The sequence below is a fragment of the Paramisgurnus dabryanus genome, chromosome 5, assembly GCF_030506205.2.
Source record: "Paramisgurnus dabryanus chromosome 5, PD_genome_1.1, whole genome shotgun sequence".
Lineage (NCBI taxonomy): Eukaryota > Metazoa > Chordata > Actinopteri > Cypriniformes > Cobitidae > Paramisgurnus > Paramisgurnus dabryanus.
Genome location: NC_133341.1, coordinates 31,330,885 through 31,357,647, shown reverse-complemented (window position 1 = coordinate 31,357,647; position 26,763 = coordinate 31,330,885). Strand labels below are relative to the sequence as shown.

The 26,763-nt window shown below is 39.0% G+C and overlaps 1 protein-coding gene across 3 annotated transcripts; it reads right to left on the bottom strand.

The window, feature by feature from the left end:
* On the bottom strand, positions 1-25,472 carry ypel1 (yippee-like 1). Of its 3 annotated transcripts, none has more exons than XM_065250909.2 (5): positions 24,852-25,472; positions 20,813-21,100; positions 10,731-10,774; positions 8,686-8,794; positions 1-3,189 (listed from the first exon to the last, which is right to left on the bottom strand). In XM_065250909.2, the coding sequence occupies exons 2-5, from the start codon at positions 20,927-20,929 to the stop codon at positions 3,100-3,102; spliced, it is 360 nt and encodes a 119-aa protein (XP_065106981.1). In that variant the 5' UTR covers positions 20,930-21,100; positions 24,852-25,472; the 3' UTR covers positions 1-3,099. The 3 variants fall into 3 exon arrangements, with proteins under 3 accessions (XP_065106981.1, XP_065106982.1, XP_065106980.1); XM_065250910.2 differs by lacking the exon at positions 24,852-25,472 and adding an exon at positions 24,374-24,497; XM_065250908.1 differs by lacking the exon at positions 24,852-25,472 and adding an exon at positions 23,598-23,825.
* Between the last annotated feature and the right edge of the window lie 1,291 nt (positions 25,473-26,763).

Here is a 26,763-nt window from a genome sequence, read left to right as displayed (position 1 = left end):
TACCATTGAAGCTTTATTGTGATATCTGATAGTTTACAATACAGTGAAAACAGACAAATGTGACTTCTTTACTAGGACAGAATGTGAAGCAATGTAATCAAATAGAAAGAAAAAGCATTTTTTGCATTTAAAGGAAAAGAAAACCAGCCACGACTTAATATCGGCATTAAAAATACATCATGCTTTAGACCTAATCTTTTAACAGTCCTAATAAAAATATCTCTCGAAAATTTACAATCCTTTCCTTTGCATACCTTTGTCGCCTTCAACTAAATCTTTTTTTTTAAATGACAAATCTCATCTATTATTTTTTAAAACCAGTGTCACCAATAGAAACAGCAATAAAGGCCAGTAAACAATCTTTCAATAGCCAATATAAAAAAACACCTTAATAATAAGTTGCTGTAAATAATAATCAAAACACAATTTTAATAACGCAATTTTTCGCTAGTCGGTGAGGCCACAAACTTGCTTTTTGGTTTGACCGCATCATTCTGTTTCCAGCAAAACTGGTCCTGTACAAAAAAGACAGAGCTCCTAGCACAAATATTTCAGTTTACATAATTTTTTGGTGCATGTAAAAGTGACACTGGCCTCAAGTCTTAATCTGCTTCAGAAAGTCTTGGTCTGTGTTTCTTATGTGAAATTTCGGCAGGTGAATCCAGCTCACCGATTCAAAAACACAACCAGGAGCTATTAAACGCTCGTCAGAAAACTACAGAGGGACAAAAATGAACTTTAATAAGATCAAAGAAAAAAATACAAATCTTCAAGCTAAGAAAGCACACGTCAAACACGCTGCGTGAGACAGCGAAAGAAGTGTCGAAAGCAAACTGTACACAAGAACTAGTAAACGACAACAAAAACTACAAATAAACAACGGGAACACGCATGCGCCCACACGCTCACAAACACACACACTTTCTCTTCTCATTCATACACACACACACACACACACACACACACACACACACACACATATACATAAAGCCAGAGGTACAGTGAACAAAAGTGCTTCAAGTCAGGGAAGTAGAGAAACTAACCCAGTAGAAATATGTATAAAACTTTAAATAGGTTTACTTTATATACAAAACTGTGTGAGAGGGACAATTGTCTGTAACGCTGTCTCTTCTTTCAAGTAAGATATTTCTACAACTATTGTTTGCATTGTCTTTGACTGATTTAAGGTCATGTGACCTGACTGACCTTTATTGGCGATAAATGCTGAGGGTTCGCCACTCCTTATAATAATATATTATAACACCCGCCGTCCCACCCGCCCCTAAACGCATCAAACCTCAATATATTTTTCCAATAAATTTCTACATTAAATGACCTCTACAGGAATCAAGCTCCACCCTTTTTCCTCTAAAGGAAGTAAGCTCCACCCCCTCCCACTCTACAAATCCCACCCATTTATACTTCGCAGAATACAACCACTTTGAAATAAAACTATGAAAAATACTGGATTATATTACGATTCTTTATAGATTTCGAGTGGGTAGAGGTTCTGTGAGGTTGTTTTCCTTAGGTCATGTTAGTTTGAGATCGATATGAAGCCTCCGTCGCTTCAAGCTGACGTGAAGGGGTCTCGGAGTCATGCGCCGCACAACAGAGGACAAGGAGGTTACTTTCTGTTTTTGAAGAGGCACAAGATTCATGTTGCTTAGAGGCAAAGTTGTGAAAAGACTACAAGTTGCGTGATCTCAGGCAGTCCGATAAAGTGCAGAAGTGAAAGCGTCTGGATTGCATTTGTCTATATTAGCAGCAAAAGAAATGTGTGATGTCGCATCGAAAACGTGTCCAATTTGCGAACTTTTGCGTTCGCAGTCAAGAGCAGAGATTTATTTTTTTTTACTAGAGGGAGATGATTAAGCCAGCAATCACCCGAACCTAGCATTCATTCGAAGCATCTTAATACAATCATTCGATAAGCAACGAAAAGGCCATAAATGGACAGACGTTTGCCTCTAAACCCATGAACAAGGCCTCTCCAAAGTGCAAACAACGTTACTGTATTCAAGTATGCCATAAACATAATGCGAAAAATAACAGAGCTAACATGCGTGCGCATGTTCAAACGTGGTTGAACATATAAATTACACATATCAATGAACACATGATTGTAATAACAACAAGAATGTATGTTTTTTTTTTGTATAAAATGTTTTTTGTAAAATCTCGTCAGCGACTCATTTGGCGTGAAGGGGTTGAAAACTTAACGCAAATGTTTTCCCCAGCGTCCGAACGACTTGTCTATAGTATGTTTGCAAAAATGGAACCTGCCACAAATGCCAACTCAATCCTAAAAAGGATGTTTGTGTAATCTCACCAAAAGCACCAGAGACAACTAAAGCTCCCGCAGGGTTCAGACGCTACCGCTGTACCAGAGCGTCCCGTGAATTGCACAGTGAAGTCATCCGAGGAAGGAATATTGTAAGGGGATATCGTAAATACAAAATGTCATGCCGCATCCCCGTGTAAACCCCTTCCCTCCTCCCAAGCCAATAGGATTCAAGATGCTGCTACATAGCCTATCCCCTAAACCCTTTTAACGTGTTAAAAATCGATAATGTCTGATGCTTTCATGTGACAAGAGATACAATCAGAGAACCGACTTGGAGATAAAGGTTAACCAGTAACATCAGTCCACCAGTAGGGATTTGAGATTCCCACCAAAAGGAAGAGAACACACACGCACACCTCATCCTGCTTGTTCACAAAGATAAAGTAAAGAAAAAGTGAGATCGTGTCATCTGGATACCGTTAACAGTTTACACACAAGGGCCGAGCACACCTAAACCAGTACGGGGCAGAAACCGAGTTCAACGTAAAGGGAGAGGGTTTGAATCCCAAAGTGAAAAAGGTCCCAGAGTCTCTTAGTGACTGTAGATGTCTCTGTTTATTTTCCAGCGCTCTGCCTTTGAGTTTCGCAATGTTCCAGTAGAGATGTCTGGATGTGTCAAGGTAGACGATGCGGTGCGTGTTTGCGTGTCTGTGCGTTTCTCGTTCGTGTGCATGTGGGTGTGCGGTGTCACTCGGCAAAGTCCACGACAGAGTAGCCCGAAGGTCACTGAGCAGAGAGGAAGCAGGTGAGGGTCACTCCCAACCGTTATCTTTGATCATGTGAGCCAGTTCGATGATGAACTTGCCTTCTTTGTATTTCTGGCTGCTCTCGAAAGCGTGTTCCTGAAACAGACACGAAAACAAAAAGATGTGTCAATCCACCACCATCTTCAATGACACACTTAATGGCAACTTTGATGCATTTAGAAATCATCATGACCCCAACCAAATCAGCGTATGACTGTCCTCTCATGATACTATATCACATTATAAAAATACCTGCTGTACGGTTGGTTTAACTAATGTGATTTAAAGCCCCGTGGACTGTGTGAATCTCCTCTTACAGCGGATCATGACTCATCTGGACTCAATCGGTCCATTTGAGCAGCGGCGTGTCACGCTGCCTGCAACAATTCCTGCTTTCGTTTGGTCAGCCTGAAATAAGATCTGCTCTTAAACACTGTTCCTGCTACAGCGGAGTTACCCATCACTTTAACGAGAGATGCGGAAGTAAAATGGTCTGGGATCAGTGCTCACACCAGAGGGACTTCAATCTAAAGGCTCGGTAATGAAGCATTAGGAGACCTGGAAACTAACGAGATTAAGACACGGGCGCAAAATCTCTCTTAACTTAATCAAGAGACGCTGTTAGAGTGTTTGTTTAGCAGGAAGAGAGAACCAGCCACATAAGACTATAGATAGATACACATATAGACTAGTAGACAGAAAGACAGGTAGACAGGCAGACAGAAAGACAGGCAGACAGGCAGACAGGCAGTCACACAGACAGAAATATAGATAGATAGACAGTCAGATAAATAAAGAGATACACAGACAGACAGACGGATAAATGGACAGACAGACAGACAGACAGACAGATAAATAGAGAGATACACAGATAGACAGTCAGATAGATAGATATTCAGATAAATAGACAGATACACAGACAGACAGACAGACAGATACACAGACAGACAGTAAGATAGACAGATACACAGACAGACAGATAAAGAGCTATGTGGACAGACAGTCAAATAGAGAGAGATACACAGACAGACAGGTAGACAAATAGATAGACAGTCAGATAGAGAGCGATACACAGACAGACAGACAGATAGATATTCAGATAAATAGACAGATACACAGACAGACAGGTAGACAGATAGATACAGTCAGATAGAGAGATACACAGACAGATAGATAGATAGACAAACAGTCAGATAGACAGGCAGATGGATAGACAGATAGATACACAGACAGACAGTAAGATAGACAGATACACAGACAGACAGGCAGACAGATAGATATTAAGATAAATAGACAGATACACAGACAGACAGGCAGGTAGATAGATAAGATAGATAGAGTTACACAGAGAGACAGACAGATAGAGAGATACACAGACATACAGTCAGATAGAGAGATACACAGACAGACAGGTAGACAGATAGATACAGTCAGATGGAGAGATACACAGACAGACAAACAGACAGACAGTCAGATAGAGAGATACACAGACAGACAGATGGATATTCAGATAAATAGACAGATACACAGATAGAGAGATACACAGACAGACAGACAGTCAGATAGAGAGATACACAGACAGATAGATAGATATTCAGATAAATAAACAGATACACAGACAGACAGGTAGACAGATAGATATATAAACAGTCAGATAGATAGGCAGATGGATAGACAGACAGACAGGTAGACAGATAGATACAGTCAGATGGAGAGATACACAGACAGACAAACAGACAGACAGTCAGATAGAGAGATACACAGACAGACAGATGGATATTCAGATAAATAGACAGATACACAGATAGAGAGATACACAGACAGACAGACAGTCAGATAGAGAGATACACAGACAGAGCGATAGATATTCAGATAAATAAACAGATACACAGACAGACAGGTAGACAGACAGACAGGTAGACAGATAGATACAGTCAGATGGAGAGATACACAGACAGACAAACAGACAGACAGTCAGATAGAGAGATACACAGACAGACAGATGGATATTCAGATAAATAGACAGATACACAGATAGAGAGATACACAGACAGACAGACAGTCAGATAGAGAGATACACAGACAGAGCGATAGATATTCAGATAAATAAACAGATACACAGACAGACAGGTAGACAGATAGATATATAAACAGTCAGATAGATAGGCAGATGGATAGACAGACAGACAGACAGACAGACAGACAGACAGATAGATATATAAACAGTCAGATAGATAGGCAGATGGATAGACAGACAGACAGGTAGACAGAAAGATATATAAACAGTCAGATAGGCAGGCAGATGGATAGACAGATAGATACATAGACAGACAGACAGATAGGCAGACAGATAAATAGACAGATACACAGACATACAGTCAGATAGAGAGATACACAGACAGACAGGTAGACAGATAGATACAGTCAGATGGAGAGATACACAGACAGACAAACAGACAGACAGTCAGATAGAGAGATACACAGACAGACAGATGGATATTCAGATAAATAGACAGATACACAGATAGAGAGATACACAGACAGACAGACAGTCAGATAGAGAGATACACAGACAGAGCGATAGATATTCAGATAAATAAACAGATACACAGACAGACAGGTAGACAGATAGATACAGTCAGATAGAGAGATACACAGACAGAGAGATAGATATTCAGATAAATAAACAGATACACAGACAGACAGGTAGACAGATAGATACAGTCAGATGGAGAGATACACAGACAGACAAACAGACAGACAGTCAGATAGAGAGATACACAGACAGACAGATGGATATTCAGATAAATAGACAGATACACAGATAGAGAGATACACAGACAGACAGACAGTCAGATAGAGAGATACACAGACAGAGCGATAGATATTCAGATAAATAAACAGATACACAGACAGACAGGTAGACAGATAGATACAGTCAGATGGAGAGATACACAGACAGACAAACAAACAGACAGACAGTCAGATAGAGAGATACACAGACAGACAGATGGATATTCAGATAAATAGACAGATACACAGATAGAGAGATACACAGACAGACAGACAGTCAGATAGAGAAATACACAGAAAGAGAGATAGATATTCAGATAAATAAACAGATACACAGACAGACAGGTAGACAGATAGATATATAAACAGTCAGATAGATAGGCAGATGGATAGACAGACAGACAGACAGACAGACAGACAGATAGATATATAAACAGTCAGATAGATAGGCAGATGGATAGACAGACAGACAGGTAGACAGAAAGATATATAAACAGTCAGATAGGCAGGCAGATGGATAGACAGATAGATACATAGACAGACAGACAGGTAGACAGATAGATAGGCAGACAGATAAATAGACAGATACACAGACATACAGTCAGATAGAGAGATACACAGACAGACAGGTAGACAGATAGATACAGTCAGATAGAGAGATACACAGACAGAGAGATAGATATTCAGATAAATAAACAGATACACAGACAGACAGGTAGACAGATAGATACAGTCAGATGGAGAGATACACAGACAGACAAACAAACAGACAGACAGTCAGATAGAGAGATACACAGACAGACAGATGGATATTCAGATAAATAGACAGATACACAGATAGAGAGATACACAGACAGTCAGATAGAGAAATACACAGAAAGAGAGATAGATATTCAGATAAATAAACAGATACACAGACAGACAGGTAGACAGATAGATATATAAACAGTCAGATAGATAGGCAGATGGATAGACAGACAGACAGACAGACAGGTAGACAGATAGATATATAAACAGTCAGATAGATAGGCAGATGGATAGACAGACAGACAGGTAGACAGATAGATATATAAACAGTCAGATAGGCAGGCAGATGGATAGACAGATAGATAGATACATAGACAGACAGACAGGTAGACAGATAGATAGGCAGACAGATAAATAGACAGATACACAGACATACAGTCAGATAGAGAGATACACAGACAGACAGGTAGACAGATAGATACAGTCAGATAGAGAGATACACAGACAGACAAACAGACAGACAGACAGACAGATAGAGAGATACACAGACAGACAGACATTCAGATAAATAGACAGATACACAGATAGAGAGATACACAAACAGACAGACAGACAGACAGATAGATATTCAGATAAATAAACAGATACAGAGACAGACAGACAGGTAGACAGATGTATATATAAACAGTCAGATAGATTGGCAGATGGATAGACAGACAGACAGGTAGACAGATAGATAGGCAGACAGATAAATAGACAATAACACAGACAGATATACACATGGATAGATAGACAAATACACATACAGACAGAAAGATAGACAGACAGACAGGTAGACAGATAAATACACAGACAGACAGATTGATAGACAGACAGATAGATAGACAAACAGATACATAGACAGACATATAAATGGACAGATGCATACACAGACAGTTAGAAAGACAGGCAGACAGACAGATAGACAAACAGGCAACCCGACAGACAAAAAGAAAGACAGACAGACGACAGACAGACAGAAAGGGTGATACAAAAGGTAGTTAGACAACTAGATAGATAGACAGACAGACATACATACATGTAAATAGATAGGCAGACAAACACGTAGATAGACAGATCTACCTCAAAACCAGTATGTCAACACACACCACCAGTCCATTTATTATTTATAGATCATTTAATAATTAATTTATTCAATGCATTATTTATTTATATACTATTAAGGGAAAGCATTACTTTTATGAGTGATTTATTACTTTAAATGCACCTTTTCCCATCTTTTAACCTCCTGCTTTAAAGTTTAAATGCTTTGGCAATATTGTAAACACTAACAGTCATGGCACATAAATAACAATTCACAAAGCATTATATGGTGTAGTGTTTGCTAATGACTTATAAATGAATTTAAATTTTTATTGTTATATATATTGTTATAAATTTAAACAATAAGGTATGACTGTTCTGTATCGTGAACAAGTCACAGTTTAGGGGCGTTGTTATGCCCTTCAGCGAGACTCATACAGCACAGCATCTCATACTTTTATGAGACTTTTATTATTAAAGCAAAATTATGTATCAATGCAACGTTCAAGAAGTAAAACTTTTACTTTGCTAAGGGTGCAGCGGTCAAAGCAGTTTTATAACAAAAATAAAACACCGCTATTGACCAATCAGAATCAAGGACTGAAACTAAACGTTTTACATACATAAATATATATAACGTTAATACTGACCGTCAAACTGAAGCTCAGCTAAGTAACATGATAGCAGTGCACAAAAATAAACACACACAGGGCTCAAATTAACCAACTGCTGTCACAGCAACTACAACTACCATACAACAAACATTCACGCAACTTTCCTTCACCAAACCCCTCTATCATTTTACATTTATGCATTTGACAGAGAGACACCTATCCAAAGTGACTTATAGTGCACTCCAAGTGTACAATGTTTATCAGTGTGTGTGTTCCCTGGGTACCTAATCTACAACGTTTGCATTGCTAATGTCATTTTAACAAAATTATGCAAGAATAAAAAGTGCAAACTTACATATTTCCAGCCCAGAGTGGTTTTACAGTTTTCACAGTAGATGTCTGCCACAGCGTGTAAACCTGTTAGGAGAACTCTCTCCTCGGCTGGACCACATCCCACATTCACACTGAGGAGAAAAAAGGGCAATCGGTGGTCACAACCATGAGTCATATGACAAATCGGAAAGTCAATGTGGTTAAGGTTTACTGGTTGACCACTAAAGAGCAGCTCTACACAACAAATCTATGCCAACTGTAGGACACCGCACCTATGGTAGAAGTAACCGATGGCACTTAATATAGGGTCACATTGCACTTTCAAATGGTCTCCGACAACAGACCAATACGCTTGTTAAGTCTGACGTCACACGGCACCGCTTTGGGGTCCAACTGCCTTATTAAACAAAAAATGCTAACATACACTCACGGAGGGCTTAAAAATGACATTTCACGATCTCTCTCAATAATGAAATCCTGAATTACCAAACTTATCTTAGTTTAACTGCATGATATGAATAAACAGAGCTCATAAACGGCTGTTTTGATTTTATTTTCTTTGAAATCAGTGGATCCAAACACAAAGTCATATTGATTTGTGATCCACTTTGCTTATTTAAATAGGCACATTGCCATATAGATGCCCATAAACATCACAAACATGTTTTTACTGTTCAGCTTTTCTTTGCTTCTTTATTACTTTAATTATAAAGAAATTATGCTGGCTAAGCTTTAATTTTAAACATTAAAAGACACCTATTATGCAAATTTCTAAATGATGTAATATCTAGTCTAGATGTAATAAGTCTTGGGTGTGCCCAGAATGTGTCTGTGAAGTTTTAGCTCAAAATACCCCACAGATCATTTGTTATAACATGTCCGAAATGTCCCTATGTACATGTAAATGCAAATGAGCTACAGCTCCTAACTCCCTTACCAAGAGTCAGTAAGCGCTTTCAGTTAAAATAGATCGGATTCTTGTGAATACAGTCTGAGACTATAGACGGTTTCAGCAGAAACAACATAAACAAGTGGCTTTCGTGGTCCTCACGTAACTTCCGATAAACTCCGCTAAGTATAAATAATGACAAAGTACTTTAAAAGTAGTTTATTTATATAACAAGCAAAATAAACAACACGTAGATTACCTAGGAAACTAAAACATTTGTTATTTTCAACAAGGTATTTATTCAAGAGTTCAGTTTAGCAACTAGTCAGACCATAAAAAAAACGAAAACGGAAGTAAAGTCTAAAGACCGCACATGCGTCCAATGAAACCGTCTATAGTATCTCACTGTTTTTAAATGGCGGACAGCATACAACTGGCTGAGGGTGGAAAGTATGGTAATGCAGGACTGTCAGTCAGTGGCGGTGGGCAGGGCTTAATCAGTGTGACGTCACATTAACAAGAGAATGAAAACCGCATGTATAATTAGACTGCTTTGGTTTAATTCTGATTAAAAGAGGAGTGGGTGGATTTTTTCATTGTAGGGTTGTTGTTTTCACACACAACCAACACACATGTATGTCCAAACACCTTGTAAAAGTGGATTTTGCATAATACCAGGTGCCATTTAAGGCGACATATCATGAAAACAGACTTTTTACTTCATGTTTAAGTGCTATAATGGGGTCCCCGGTGCATCTATCAACCTATAAAATGTCAAAAAGATCAACCCAGTAACTTAGTTTTAATAAACTATTCTCTGCAAGCATGTGAAAAAATAGGTCATTGAAATTTGGCTGCCCCTGTGATGTCTGAAAGGGATAATACCGCCCCTTAATCTGCACTATCCAACCACAGCACTGCCATTTAGTGCAGAGATCAGCTCATTTGCATTTTAAAGGACACACCCAAAACGCCCCATTTTTGCTCACACCTAAAAAAGTGAAAATGTTAACATGCTATGATAAATATGATATTTTGAGCTAAAACTTCACATACGTACTCCAGGGACTCCATAGATTTATTTCATACCTTAAAAAAGCCTTGTGAAATGTCCCCTTTAAATATGTAATGGATTGTTAATGTCAATGTACTATAGTAAATTAAGGGTTAATACTTACACTGAATTAAAGAGGTAGGCTCGTCCCTGACTGCCTTGGAATGACTAGAAGGAAACAAAATATTACATTAATAATAAAATTTAGATTAGAATTCTCAAACTCCACACACACTTCAAACTCAGTATGCTTTTATGGTTATCCCTGTGTTCATCTATGTACACTGACATTTATGGAAAATTAGTCTAAAACACAGTGTACTTTGAGAACATAGTTCTTTGGTTTCATGCCAACATGAGTATTTCCTAAAGTAATAACAGTGTAATAACAGTGCTCTACTTTATAAGCTGCAAGCATTTAACCAAGCAGCTAAGAGGAAAGAAACAGAGGTGCTTTTCTGTTCGTCATCATAAAAACTGAATCTAAACTGCACGCTGACAGAAGAATAGAGTCTCTGTAGAGTCTCTTGAGTCAAATTTTCCCATTTGACTCAATCACAAACACACAAATCAAGTCAACACACTCCCTTTTAATAGCATCTTGTAACCAACTTAAAAGCAATCTTATTAACACAAAAAAAGTAATTTTCAGAAAGTATTGATTTATGCATCTGTAAGAACAGGACAGAAGACAGACACTCAATTTAATTGTAATTTTGTTTAAAACCACTTTTATAAAAAAAAACTTAATGGAACACAAAAGTTTACAGTTTCAATGCACTTTAAAAGGGCTCTAAACGTTCCCAACCGAGGACATAAGGGATTTGCAATCTAGCAAAACGAGCTAACGTTCTTGTCTTGCACTAGCCGTGTGATGCGCCAGCGTGACCTCATGTATTACGTAATCACGTCGAAAGGTAACATATGCTAAGCTACCACTACAGTGTTTACAAGTGTGGAGAAAGAAGACCGTTCCGCCGTTTTTGTTTTTTGGCGGAAATGATGCTAGTTAAGACCCTTATGCCCTTATGCTTTCATGGTTGGCAAGTTATACTGTAATTAGGCTTGTTGCGATAGTCGGTGAAACGGTGATTACCGGTGCTTCAGCCTCTCACCGGTTGGATCACTTGCCCACCGCGACACCGTCTTTCACCGTCGTTTTGATATTTTCTTGTAATTAAATCATTTAGTTTCGTTAGAGAGAGCAAACACTTACAACTGAATGTGTCTGCTGGCTAAATTCAGCGGAGCTGAACGCGCGTCATCACAGAGCAGCGGCTGCGGGTCTCAGTATTCATTTATTCCTGTCAGACTGCGGCGAGCTGATTGACCAGACGATCATGGCAGAAGCCGCGTGCTTACTCGTTTTTGTTAAAATATACGATAAAATATATGATGTTAAATATAAGCGAGATGGTTTTGTTGTTGTGTTTTTCATTAAGAATAATAATAAACCCATCTTTCAAGCAGCGCTTTATAAAGGAATAGCTGGTTGCTCTGCTTGGGACTGGCGGGTTTCTGTCAGCAGTAACTGCGCACATTGACTCAAGCACTTAAACCAGCTGTTGCACTCGCAATTGCACGCAAATTCATACGCGATTTAACGCAGCGTACGCAAGCGCTGGATTTAAACAACAGTTGCATCTAATTCAAAAGTGAAAGTAAAATGTGCAGGTCTGTATGTGCATTTATAAGCCCCTCCCACCTGGTGAAACCGGTATCACCGGGTTTGTCACGCGCTGATTAACCGGTGGGAAAAGTTGTCACTGCAACAACCCTAACTGTAATGCCACAATTAATTTAAATAGCCTAATGTTTAAACACAAAATCTGCAATTCGTAGACCAGTAGAATTACGTAACATTTTTAAATATCAAAAATTTTAATTCTTAACAAAACGGAAAAGGCATATATTGACAACAAAACTTTGATGTTGCAATGTCGACAAGTGCATCAAAAATTGCAGGTCGTGACTTCAAGTAAGGGAAGTGCATGTGTCTGAGAGTGCAAGTTTGAGAATGAAAGTGCAAGTACTGCAGCTATACCTCTTGGGTTCATGTCCATGCAAAAGTTGTAGCAGTGCTGAAGTGTTATGGGTAGTTGTCAGGGTCCTGCAATGCAACTATGTGGCTGCTTACTGGCCCAAGACAAAACAGGCCAAGTCACTAAAATTCTGAGCTTTAAATACCCCTCAGGTCCCACTTTATTCACTTCAAGTTTATGAGACTTAGGGGCTGTTTACACTTGGTTTTAAGATGTTTTTTCATCGATCGGATCACAAGTGGACGAGAGAGACACATTACGTTTACACCTGGTATTTAAATCCGTCTCTTTTGTCCACTTTCGACCGCATCTGTCCTGAATACTGTGAGGGGGTGGTCTGTGAGACAGTGGGCGAGTCTCTCTGCTGTCATTCAAACGCGAGCTGGAGTAATTAGGAGTTTATATGGACGCAAACTTATATTATGTCGGAGCCCGCTGCTTGTTTAGTAAGTAAACATGCTGCACAGTGTTTTGTATGTTTATTTGTTGGAGCTTTCTCTAAATTTCAGCGCAATTGATGAAATAGGATCGCGCAATTTTCACGCTTTCAAAACGAAACTACGGAGAACACCCGCAGTAGTTTTATCAATGAAAGGCTAAAAATAGCGCTGTTCACCGTATGTTCACGGCAGAAGTCAAAAAAGACGTTAAATTTGTGTTTAATACCTCAGATTAGATAAATGGGCGGAGAGAAGGCGGTCGCGTGTGGCTGTTCGAACACATTCAACCACATTGCGTTCCGCAACTCCAAAGCGATCCGATCGAAAGTGGTTTCGACTACCTCTGAATGTGGTTGAAAGTGGTCGAAAGTGGACGCGTTCAAAACGTTTTGAACACCGTTTACACCTGGCATTAACGTCGTCCACTTGTGATCCGATCGACGAAAACGCATGTTAAGGCCAAGTGTAAAAAGCCTCTTAGTCCTGCAGGTCATAAGTCTAGTTGCTTATAAATGTTTTATCACACCTCACAACAAGCTGTCAGATTTAAGGTACGGCACCAGACGCGTACCCAAATTTAATACTTTAAGATTTCAACTCCGAGTATGAGCAATGAGCTTGGGTTTCAGTGAAAGTAATAATACATAGTGGAGACTTTGAAAATATACATTAGGGCACTCAGTCATGAAAAGCCGGCCTGTTTTTAGCAAAAGCATATTAAAGTAGTAAAGCATATGAAGTAGGCAGCTGAGTTTCCAACTATGCACATTTGCATGCATTTTAATGAATTGCACATGCATTTTTGTTTTTAAAGCAAGCATTTGGATTAAAGCATGCACGCTCCTTTTAACCAGCTGCTCACCAGAGCTGAGACATAAGTGAATCGGCTTTACTTTTCTACTGCGATGACCCAAGTTCAGAACAACAAGCCTAATAAAGAGCGTTAAAGCCCACAGTTACTGTCTGCACTCGGCGAGCAGTATTTAACCAGCCAGCACTGAATGCAAACTGGTAATTTTATAGTCACGCTGACACAATGAAAGGCCTCCCCCTGTGGCGTTTTACATTGTGGGACAAGTAAATCTGGCTGTGGCTACAATAATAGTGGTAAGTGCACAATGCAATAAGGGGAGAGGAACCAGAGAATGCATAAGAGCCAGATCAATGAGATTTAATTACAGATCTGCCTCTGTTATTATGTCATAACGACAGAAGCTGCATGCCATGGTGCTGGGAAACATTCAGTTCGAATAACAACTGCATAGCACTGTGTTTAATACGTGTTAAGTATTTTAACGTGGATTCATTTTGTACAAAGTTAATCGTACACATTGCACATTTAAACGTTCAATCCTTTTTTGCTACCAAATATCATCTATACTGTCCTGAATGATTTGTTTCTTCTGGGTTCTTGACATGCCTCGAGGATATTTCGGCCAGTGTTGCATGCTCGAGCTACTGGAATTATGAGGGAAACACTGAAATTTGGCATTTCGCTCATATTTGCCAGAGGATACATAAGAAATTAATGATCCTTTAACTTTCTTCATTATGATGATGCTATTTAGGTGAACTTTCAGATGTAATGAAGTATAGATACATTATTGTAAGTCTGCTAAAAAAATTAAAATAAGATGACAATAAGTTGGTATGTTTTGATTTAAGCCTTTATAACTAAAAAAAATACAGCCAAGTAGCACAATAAAAACATGATGACATCATAATAAACATGTTTTTGTGTTCCAGATCGATTTGATTTCGATACACAAGCTATCAAATCGATTCCATTGTTGGGGCGATTTTCGATTCGCGGAACAATTTTTATACTATGTTCTCAATTCAACTTAATGAATATAGATTTAATATGTCTACAACATTTACCTCTGCATTATAAATCACGCATATAGCTTTGTTCTTGTTCACAACACTATCGTCGTCGTCTTGCGAAATCTAAAATGCTTCCATACCTCTGACTTTTTAGGTGAAGGTGGCATCAACATTGATGAAGAACCTGAAACCGCCATTTTAAAGGGGACAGAGAATGAAAAACCATTTTTACCTTGTCTACAAAAAGTGCTAGACATGCTAAACATCTCAGTCTCATAAAAATTCCTCTTTTAGAAATGTCAAGAAAACGGCCCAATCTGAAAAACTGATGCTTATGACATCACAGGCATCTCACTGCCCCTCCACTTTAAAATAATTGGCTACATTTTTTGAGTGGCAGCAAAGTCAGCCAATCAGTAATGAGATTGCAAGTTAAGCCAGTAGGGGGAGCCAAATAGGTGCTAAACCACTTGTTTAAAATCCCAACCCTAATAGAGCAATCTGAGAGAGCTTTTTAAGAAGCTTCTAATGCATTACAGACCCAAAAAAATTTTTTGTGTACATGTCACATCACAGAACAAGGATAAATACCCCGTTCAATCATTCTATGTCACCTTTAAAGACTGAATGAATGAATGACAGGCTCACCTCTCGCTCCTTGGTAACATCGCGCAAGGCAAAAAAGAGGGTGAGATCTATTAATTACGTTAACGTTAATCTTACGTTCAATGTTTGCAGAAATAAATATGAAAAATTCTTTGAGAATGGATTTTGAATCGACCACATGAAAAAAAAACGTTTAATCGAAAAATAGATTTTTTTGCCCAGCCCCATCATACACGCACACACACACACACACACAGAAATAATTTGTGTAAACTGTCCAATATAAATGGAATGAATTTGCCAAATATACATCAGAATTGTTTAAACGACATAAAAATTGTATACATGAATAATTCTGCAGTATAGTTATTTTAAAATCCAGGGCAGTCAAATATTATAAAATTTACCTCCGTCACAAGAATTTGAGTGTAGCATTGCAGCGTGAACCTTTAATAACAGGTCAGGTGGTTTATGGTATTGGTTCATTAGCGCATCATTAACCAGTATTATCAACCCACTTCAAAGTGAAATATTCTCTCATGACCCTGAACATCAAAGAGAAGACATCTCTTGAACCTTTATTTAAAAAACACCCATTCTGTCATGCATCTACGTCTTTCTGCATTTAGCTGTTGGCTACAGACATGCACAGCTGACAGTCCAACTATTTTCTCCTGCTGGTCTAAACTTTTCTACCAATGTAACCTGAGATTACTGTTGTTAAAACAGAACAAGTGGGTCATTTACTGCTCTTATCAAAGTCAACTGGCTCTGAGACAAGTCACAGTCAATGCTGGGCTTGTTCTAATTCTCTTCAATCATTACCTGAGCAGTTAAGAGCTGATCGAAGGGGTGAGGTAATCCAATTTAGTAAGACAGAAGAAGTAAATAACTTACAGAAACCTGATCAAAACCAGCTACCTGTCAACAAACAGGTGCAGATAAGGGCTCTGCTACAAAACCTAAACCCCAATTTCTGTAAAATTGGCAGCAAGGCTTCTGTGTGAACACAGACATGGGCCATAAATGATCTTGGATCACTCCCCAAAAGAGGACCTAGTAACATTGCCGTAACATTCACGGAAAGCATTCTGTGTGAACAAGAGGCAGAGACGTGACTCATACGTGTACACAGACGTGTGACGCAAGTCATTGCTAAAAACTTTGAAATAAAGTTTGCATTTTCAAGAACCCAATAGCTATAAAAGTTTCCTGTTTTTGGTTGACAATGCTGTTGTCTAGACAGCTCCTAAGGCAGCATCCTAACCAAGATGGGACCTGTATCATAAAATGAAAATTAAAGAGCACCTATTGTCCGATTCACGTTTTTAAATTTCCTTTGATGTTCCTTTGAAGATATGCAACAGGTACATACCCCAAAGTAAACGATGACACAAGTTATCGTCTCCAATGTAAACCTCTTTTCTTGGACTACACCAAACACATGGATTGTAGACAACAGTTTAAGCTCTATTTAAAGTCGTCCGTAAGTTCTACGCCGTTGCTATCCGTAGCCAATGTGTAGCCTGACGTGCACCTCACAAAATTTTTTACAGCGCGTCAGGTCTACGCGGGCCACAAGCGCTGTGATTGGTCCACCAGAACCCTTCCGGTCAGGTAAAAAAACCTATGTCATAGGTATTTCCGTTTGCGACGGGGAAAACAAAGAATGGCCAAGTTGAGGAGTTATTTAACTCAAACTGCAACAAAAGATGCTGTTTATTTACTTTCATCATTGCTGGTCTTCTCAAATCATACACAACAAGTTGCTGCTTCTTCTTTGTTTGTGGGTGCTATTGTGGTTGTACGCATGGATACTGCCTCCCAGCGGTCTGGGGGCGTGTTTGTACGTCGTCGACGACACAAAAGTATAAATGAAAACCGTCAAGGCTACGCCGTAGGACCTACGCACAACTATAACGAGCTCTTTACTTCCTGGGATTGGTGATGTAGTGAAGACTGACATTGTCATAATTCCTCCTGCTTTGGACTTAAAGGAACAGTATGTAGGATTGTGGCCAAAACTGGTATTGCAACAACAAAACTTGTGGCTAAAACTGGTACTGCAATCACCCAACTGGTGGCCAATACACAACATGACAACATAAACATCAGCTGAGGGCTGCAACTCCACTTTTTAAATGACAATATCCTGGCCGGACTGCTGTTGTCAGTGATATAAGTATTTGAAATGAAAATGATTTCTTAATGTCTAGTGACATATCAGGGTCATTTTATGATTAATTGATATACATTTCTTACATACTGTTCCTTTAAAGTCTGTAAGTTAACTCCTGTTAGCAACCAAATCTTTCAAACATGGTAAGAGGCGTCACGTTTCCGGCTGACATCAGAGGTATTCCGGTCAATCACAACGTACAGATTAGCTGGCCAATCAGTGTGACAGAGCTTTTCAAATCCATGCAAACACATTGTATTATACCAAATACACAAAGTAACGTTATTTTTTAGCAATAAAATGGGTGCTCTTTAAAACTATTATTTCATATGTTATTTCTTGCACTTGTCCACATCTTGAATTTGTTTTTCCATTCAACTGGCACAATGCATTCTGGGATTGCCTTATCTGTACCGGCCTTAGAATCTGGCCAAAAGAAGATAACTCAGAAGGCAGCATGATTTGGTGCCAATCTTTTGAAACAGCCTTTGTGTCAGAAGTGTAACAGAGCAAATATGCCTGTCATCCATAAACCAATAAATACATTTTGGAGGTGAACCATGTTAAAACTTCCTCACTGTGCTCTACAAATATTTAAGACTGTTCCTAAAGATCTGGATGTAGTGAGTTACAACCCAATATCAGATCTCTGGAGCAGATGGGTTATCAATCTGTGAGCCAGTGGGGTGCCCGACAATGACTTACTGCAGCAGACCCTTAGCTTAGTCTTTCCACAATACTGTCTGCATACCATCAGTCATGTCTGAAGCTGATCCAAGAATTCAGCATGAGGGTCCTGGCTTGCTCTGGGTGTGCTAATCCCTGCAAACGTTGCTCCAATTTTTGGCACATTTCAGAAAGCATAATTAAAGATACCTTGATACCTTTCCTCCATGTTTATAAAAAATGGCAAATGCATTGGTAGGCTGACACACACCCTTTCAATAGAGGATTCGCCATAATTAATAAATCATGTGAGAGTGCAACAAAAACAACAAGTAGACACGCAAAGATTCCAATGATGATGGCAACCTGGAAAAAATGAAAGGGAGTCGTAATTGAATTGAACTTTTAAAACCAAAGACCACAACTATTTTCCTCTTTCAAGAACTAACAAAGCTGCCCATTCTATAAAAAAGTGGGTCACCTTTTACACAAGGTACCAACTTAATGTCAGGATATCTACAAAACATGCCTATTCGACCAATTTATGCAACTTCCAGTTGCAACAGTGTGTCTTTCATAATATACGACCTGGCACTGAGTAGGCCCATTTGTTAATGAAATGAAGATGTGTGCCATAATAGGAACACTTAGTTTGCAGTACCCTCTGAAAAAATGCTGTATCCACACTATCACCCTTCCCAAATGACATAATTAGCTTAACAGGCAATTCTTGGCACTGGGATGATATAGAGAAATAAAGTATACAGGACAGGCCAGTGTAGCCTTTTTCCACCCTTAGTGACACACCTCCCTGAAGCATGTGGTGTTTTTAAGCACTAAGAGCATTAATGATTTTGGTCGGACACACAAACAATCCTATCCATGGATAGTGGCCGATGCAGAGAAGACTTTTATGACGGTTTTGGGGAAGCTGAAACACAAAAATCTCGTCCCACCCTTATGCTGATCCAAACCCGTATGACTACCTTTCTTCCGTGGAACGCAAACAGGAGATAATATTCAAAATGTTAGTGAGTGACAGCTGACTAAAAAGTTGAAATGAAACCAAATCTTTCGTGTCCCATGGAAAATAAATTGAGTAGGCCATGACAAAATATTCATTTTGGGATGAACTATGCCCTTGGCCTACCTTCATGTCCAAAAGAGTACACATGGCATGGCCAAGTCAATTAATCTGTGTGCAAAAAAAGTCAGGAACTTTTAGCTGACCTCCAAACATCTTTTTTTAGTCTGTGTGTATTTATACTTTACCATCATTGCATGTCTACGAGCCATAGCTTTCTGGAAATGTGTACAGTAGATTTTAGAGACATGGAAATGTGTTTTTTGTTTGTTTGGGTGGACTGCCTTTATGCCATTACCAATTGGAGGCCAATGTAATCTTCCTATTATCAGAGATGGATTAAATATTGCATCACTGTACATTAAGGCGATCCATGAACTTAAAATAACAAGGCTCTAAATACATAATGGAAATACAAGTTAACCAACATTCCACAGCGATCCATAAAACTGGATCACTTAGCAACTAATAAAAACTTACAGGACAACATCTGATTTATGATACATTAATAAGCTATGCGATGCTACTGCTTTGTGTTTCATAAAAATTAAAATCCTAATTTAATTCCTCAAAAAACCAAGTAACCAAAACAGGTAAACCTAAACACCTGTTCTTAACCACCAGATCCTGTCTGAGCTACAAGAGGGTGTGAATGATCCTGACAGGTGCTGTGCACACTGGGAAATGGATCATCTCTTGCAGTGGCGTTAACAGCTTAGCCATCTGGGCGAGAGGCACGTGTGCCCTGTGTAGACGCATCCTGCTCTATCCACCGAATGAGATGCAAAGCGTCTGGTGTGGTTTCACTGTATACCATAAACAAGACTGAGCGCACACCTCAGTTAAGCTGGTAAACCTATTATGGGTGCAGTCAGGGGACACAATACGGGATAAAGCAGGGACGTGACTGATAGCATGTAGCAGGCCAACAGGTCAATATTCAAAAAACGTTTAGTCTGTGAAAACGTTTCCAAAGACGCAGTAATGCTGCGTTTACACCAGCTGCGGTAGAGGCGTCAAGCTGAAGTGGTTTCAATGTTAAGTCAACGTGAAGACGTGTCTCATGCGAGAATGAGGCGTTTAGTGTGGCGCGGTAGACGCGATTTTGCCTCATTCACCCGTCTAGTTCGTGCTACCACAGGAAACGCGCGAGTTGAAAAATTACTGCGCGGCGTTAACCAATCAGAGGCTTGCTCTAGTAGTGACGTGATTACAGGATTACAGTCACAGAAGCCCCTCCCATGACACGAATTTCTGGGTGAATGTCTCGATGACTAGTATTTTACGGCTTAGTTAGTGTAAAAGCGACAAATTGCAAAAATTGTTTTTAGCATTGTTATGTTTAGCTATTTAGCTACTGACCTTCGAGATGAGCTCATCGTGATTGGCGAGGTGGGCCCGGCAGTGGATGCAGCTGTAGGTTCTGTGACAGTTGGGCAGGTAAGCCTGGAAAGTCTTGGACTTTGTCATCTTTACCATCTCACAGTCGTGATGCTCCTCGCTGGTTTCTTCAGGGCTGGCGCTGGACGAGTTGCAGCTCCGCTGAACTTGCTGACAGAAGAAACACTGGAAGATGCAAGCAAAAGCCGTCGTTGTTGTGGAGTGGGTGTGTGGCACGCTCCACACAAACACCACGGGAGAAAATACGACCTGGAATAAGACGGAGGGGAGAGAAAGAGTTTATTCATGGATAGCCGGCTAATTTTAAAAATAAAGGTGAAGCTTTAGAAACAGCCATTAACTCTTTCACCGCCATTGATGAGTTATCTCGTCAATTAAGAGAAAACGCTTCCCCGCCAATGACGAGATTTTCCGTCTTTCCGCAATACCGCTATTATCCACCAGGTGGCGCCCTTCCGCAACTTTTTAAACCCGGAAGTTTTGCCCTATGGCAAGCGGCTGCATGTCCGTGTCTGTTTAAAGATTGCTCTGAATGGGATCTCTATGAAAAGTCCTTCACAAAAATGAAATTATCTCTGCTTTTTGCTCAAAATGTGGTGTTTTTGCAGAAACCTACCCATATTCAAAAGGTGATTACAAAAGAACCACTGAAGGTAGGATGAAACGTTTTTTTTTTTTTTTTGAAAGCAGAGGGTCTGTTCTTTCATTTGGTATATTGTATGTTTATATATTTAAAGAAGAACATTTTCTGGAAGGCATTAAACTTTGGTGAAAATCATGAAAAACGCTGGCGCTGGCTGGCAACTTTTTTTAAAACGTTGGCGGTGAAAGAGTTAAGACTGCGAAAATACAAAGCATGAGCAAATTGGGCATGAAATCAGATATAAACGAAAAACAATTATTTTCTTCTTTATTCTTGACGGGTTGAGCCCTATGTCAGCCTGCGAGGCACTGTGTGACTGATGAAGTGTGAAAAACAATTTTCCCTCAAGTTAAAAAACGCATAATTAACTTTAAGCCAACAATCGTTGTTTAGGCATTCCAAAAATGAGAACCAGATGCCCTGGGCACCAAGAGGACCATGCTTACATTCACTTTAATGCCACTGTAGACAACATTTGCATTTTACTAGATAGGCCTTTTATTCCTATATGGCCAAAACACTACTCATGTATTGAATTATTTGTGTTAGGTTAATTATTACATTGGCACTAACATAAAAAGCATGATTTTACACAGTATCACTGTATTTAACAAATTACCATTTTATTACCACGTGAGGGGCGAGTTCAAAAAGTTCAGCACTAAAAATATAAGTATAACCACTAACAGTGTTAACAAAACCAAATTTAATTTGAACACACAAACTGTGCAAACATTATTAGCTCATGTTTAGGGAATGTAAAGTAATGAGCCACTTTTACACATGCAAATGTGTTATTTTGCATTGCCTTTTTGCCTACTTTTAAGCGTTTATCATTTCACGCACACAAATCACCAAATAACAGGAAACTCATGATGCGCTAACGAGGAGACCAACAACACAACGCGATAGAAAAACACAGACACTTCCGCCCTAGCACAGGAAGCGCAAACCTGCCAACAAAGCGCGCGCTCTGCTGTGACGCGCGCGCGCACACGAGCAGGACGCGCAATGTGGCACGCGTCACGGTGGAAATGAGGGCTTGTTTACCTGTAAACACTGCAGCTATAAGCACACACGATCCTTATATCAATCTCACACAAGATTAGTAATATCTACCAGTAATTAACTTACCAATGAGATTCATTAAGGTGAGTTGTATTGTGAACGCAAACAAATTGTGTATGAAATATGAGTTTTTTTTAAATGAAACCAACAACATCGCGTTTCAATAGTCTAAAGTTTAATAATAAGAAAATTCATTTATAAAAGATGTATATATTAAACATTCAAAAAAACATGTTAAAATATTAAGTTATCGTTTAATCTGTTACTTGGCCCATTTAACCAAATTGGAATAAATTAAGCGCATCATAAGGTAAATCAGGAAAATAATAAATGTGAAGAACGATCACCAGCAGACAAAAGAGGTTCACGAGCGCGTGTTAACCTGAACGGATACAGCTAATCATGAAGCGAAGTGACGACTGTGTGTAGGTATTAAGGTTTAGCAAATAATAACCGTGATAAATTTTGCTTTTAAAAAAACCTTTCACACATTAAAGTTGCTGGTCAGTCATGTAACAACATTATCGCGTCAGTTGTTAAACGCAACTTTATCCGCATAGGCACCAATTTGTTCCCTTTCTTTTACTTCTCTATAAAGTGACAAACAACAAACTAAGACATTAACAGAAGGGATTAAGTAGTTCGGACAACAATAAGCCACCAGTGACAAAAGCTGCAAACTGATTCTTGTCAGCGAGACCTTTCAAAGGGAACAACAAAGAAACTGCGACCAACGTGGATACAAAACAAAGGCTCTGCACGCGCTTTGTTATAAAACCAGGAAGCGCAGAGTGATAGAAACGAAATTGAGTTGTGATTTCTGCAAACACTCATGTCAACATTAAAATAGTGTTTATTTTCATTGCCAAAGCACAGTATTTTGTTTTTTTGCACACAATAGGCAGCATAAACAGCTATTTGAAGACGGCATACGTTGTGTTGATCGTGGTTGTTAATTTACAAACAAGCCTTGTAAAGCAATGTTTTCATATATCAAACATACGAGTATATAACCAACAGAATAGCTTAACTTACCACCTGGCCTGGATCTCAATACGAAGTTTGGCATAGATTTTATATAGGGAAGCAGAATGTTTTTTCTTCAAAGTATGATTTGTGAATTGTTTTTGGTTTCTGTCGTCTCGTCTCGATGATGTTTCCGCGTGAGACCTCAAACCTGACAATTTTGTGTATCGGTTAAGCTGTACATTTCTCTAGTCTTTGTTGCACTCTTTGTGTTTGTGATAGATTTGGTGCTTTGTGACACGGACGTCGGCAGAAGGGCGGTGCTTCGATTGATGGGCGTGCAAACTAGCAAATAGGTGCGCTTAGAGGGAGGGGCTAAAGGCAAAGCGAAAACAATCCCGGATGTGTAAATAAATACAAGGTAACCTCAATATTATGAGACTTGATATTTTTCATCTTGTCCCAATACAAAAAGCGTTATATTGTCTGTTTAAAAAAATAGATTTGAGGGGTTTGGTTTGAAAAGTGATGCTTTAGTAGATTCAAACAATTTAGTAATCCTTAAATAGTTTTGGCATTAATTCATTGCAGTCAAATTTAATTTTCGAATTCCGACTATAATGAAAGTTAATGCAACAGAATGTCAAAGATGTATTTCAGTACACAATACACATAAAAAGACATTTTCAAACAAATGCAATTTATGTCAACGTCACAAAAGTGTCAGTAGAGCAATGCAGAATGATGCACAGGATGGCTGAATACATCAATGACTAAAGAAATGGCCTCATCTTTATGCGTCAGAGAGCATCTGCTACGCGTTTTAAAAACAAGTAAAGTGTTACCTGATGATGGACGCAGACGCCCTGATCGAACGATAATCAATAGTTTCAGAAGCGAAGGCGTTGAATATGTTGAAGTCTTTGGCTAAATAAGGAAGTCTGTCGCTTCGCCGCCGCCACTGTCCTGATGATGTCATATGTTTTTATTCTGCGTCCCATTTTATAACACTTTCTCCGCGCCTTGGCAACCCGCGCTAATACTAGTAAATCATTACCAAGGACACACACACACACACACACACACAAAAAAAACATGAACTGATTTCACGCTTAACTGCGTCGTGATTTTTAGGTTAAGGTTGTTTATAATTTAAAAACACAGCACTCAATGTGACCTTCGCTGTAGCACGTAAGACAAATACACCATATGTCCCAAACAAAACATACATTTGTTTTGCGTTTGCATGGAGAAATACAATATCTGAATTATAATATCTGAAAAGAAACCATATCAAATGTTGCACTATGCACAATGCAATACCTTTTGGGTGGACGTGGATAAACTGTTCTCCCCACTGCAGGGTTTCTCATTCAGGAGCGCTGCTGTGATGCCCGCATGTCTCACGATGGTACAGGATGATGCTGTTGTTCAGACTTAGCTATTCATATTTCTTCTGCTACTCTGCGGATTTTTTTGAATGAGACTGAGATTAGGTCACGCCGAGGCGGAGGTCGCTATTAGCGTGCGCCCCACGCTCACTAACATTGAGATCGGTCCGGTTTTCATTCACAAATACTTTGCAGTCTACGCAAGAATATGGTGTGTCACTTTCCTAAATTAGAAATTTCTAACGAATCAACAAAAAAATACATAAATCATAGCCTACTTATGTTGTTATGCGATTTCCAAACAGCAATTTCAACGAGCTCAACGAATTTAGAGTTTTTACAGATATAGTTTTCGTTAATATAATTAAAATAATGATTATAAAGTTTACGTATTTAAAATTTAAGCAACATAATAATAATCCGCGCTATCATGTAAAACTAAGTAGGTTATTAGCGAAATATTGGCAACTAAATTCAATAATGACGCTCGCTGAGCTTCCCGAGGTTTGTTTTGATATCCGCATCAACGTTTTCATCGAACATGTTGAAGAAAAATATGGGTTAGTGTGACGACATTCCCTTCCACAGACATGGCAACCAATCAGGTTGAGGTTCTTGGTGACTACCCAATCAGAAGCAGAGAGAGATCACTCAAAGAGCCAATCTCAGCGGACTTTGTGCTCTAGACAAACGCAGAACCCGCGCTCACGGCATTTCGCTTGTTTTTGATTATGCGCGTTACCGATCAGGACACGTGCCAAAGCCAGGGCGGCGGCGCGCACCAGCCCTTGTCGCCATAACACGTGGTTAAGGTAAACAGCGTAAATGCCCGGATGCTGTTGCTATTTTTATTCTAAAAACAACAGGCCAAAGTCATCTGTAACGATGAAAAATAAGTTATGGTGGCGTTTAAATATTTTTTTATTGTAGTGAATACCATCTTGATTAGATTAATTATGTTAGTAGCTTCTGTTAAAAAAGGTAAAATAAGCAAACGACCCAATGCCTAAACTACCAACGAGTTTTCTTCACCCACTAAACATAACTGAAAGAAAGAAGGAAAGAAAACGAAGTAACGAAAGAAAGAAAGGAGAAAATCGTACATTATGAACAAGGCCCAATAAGATGCATATCGTCTTGTGTTATACTCTGTCGCCATCTTCTGCACCAACATTGCAATTGCTCCACACATAACAGACGTGTCAAAACCCAACCATTTCCAGGTATTTTACTTATTGGTTAAAGATGGATACATTTCTGTTTAAGCAGCAGCTCTTGTGTTATTTAGACAATAATCTATAAAAATGCATTTATGTGGGGCTAGTTGTCACATACTAAGTATTAGGTCTTAAGGGATAGTTCACCCCAAAATGAAAAATCTGTCATCATTTACTCATCCTCATGTTGTTACAAACCTTTATAAATGTCCTTGTTCTGATGAACACAAAGGAAGATATCTTAAAAAAAATTAACCAAACCGTTCGTGGACCCCAGTCACTTCCACAGTAGGAAAAAAGAATACTATGGAAATAAATGGGGGCCACGAATGGTTTGGTTCATTTTGGGGTGAACTATCCCTTTAAAGAAAATTTCAAAGGTTTATTTTATCCTATTAGGTATTTTGTGTGAAAACATAAGAGGTTTGAAAAGATAGAGTAATTTCAAAATGAAGCCAACATTTTTTTTAAAAAAATATTGGAAAAATTGTATAAAAGTATTTACTATGGTTTTGCTGAGGAGCCAGATGGCAGCTACTCACTGTGACAACTTCCCTCAATCCCCCATATATTGTGAAAGGATGTGGAAGATCAAAATATTAAAAATAAACCAAGAAATATTCCTTG

Coding starts and splice junctions, on each gene's coding strand:
- ypel1 (XM_065250909.2), bottom strand. CDS start 20,929: ATGGTAAAGATGACAAAGTCCAAGACTTTCCAGGCTTACCTGCCCAAC. Junction 8,795..10,730: donor GCCTACCTCTTTAATTCAGT/GTAAGTATTAAC, acceptor TTTTCTCCTCAG/TGTGAATGTGGGATGTGGTC. Junction 3,190..8,685: donor CCACTCTGGGCTGGAAATAT/GTAAGTTTGCAC, acceptor TGTCTGTTTCAG/GAACACGCTTTCGAGAGCAG.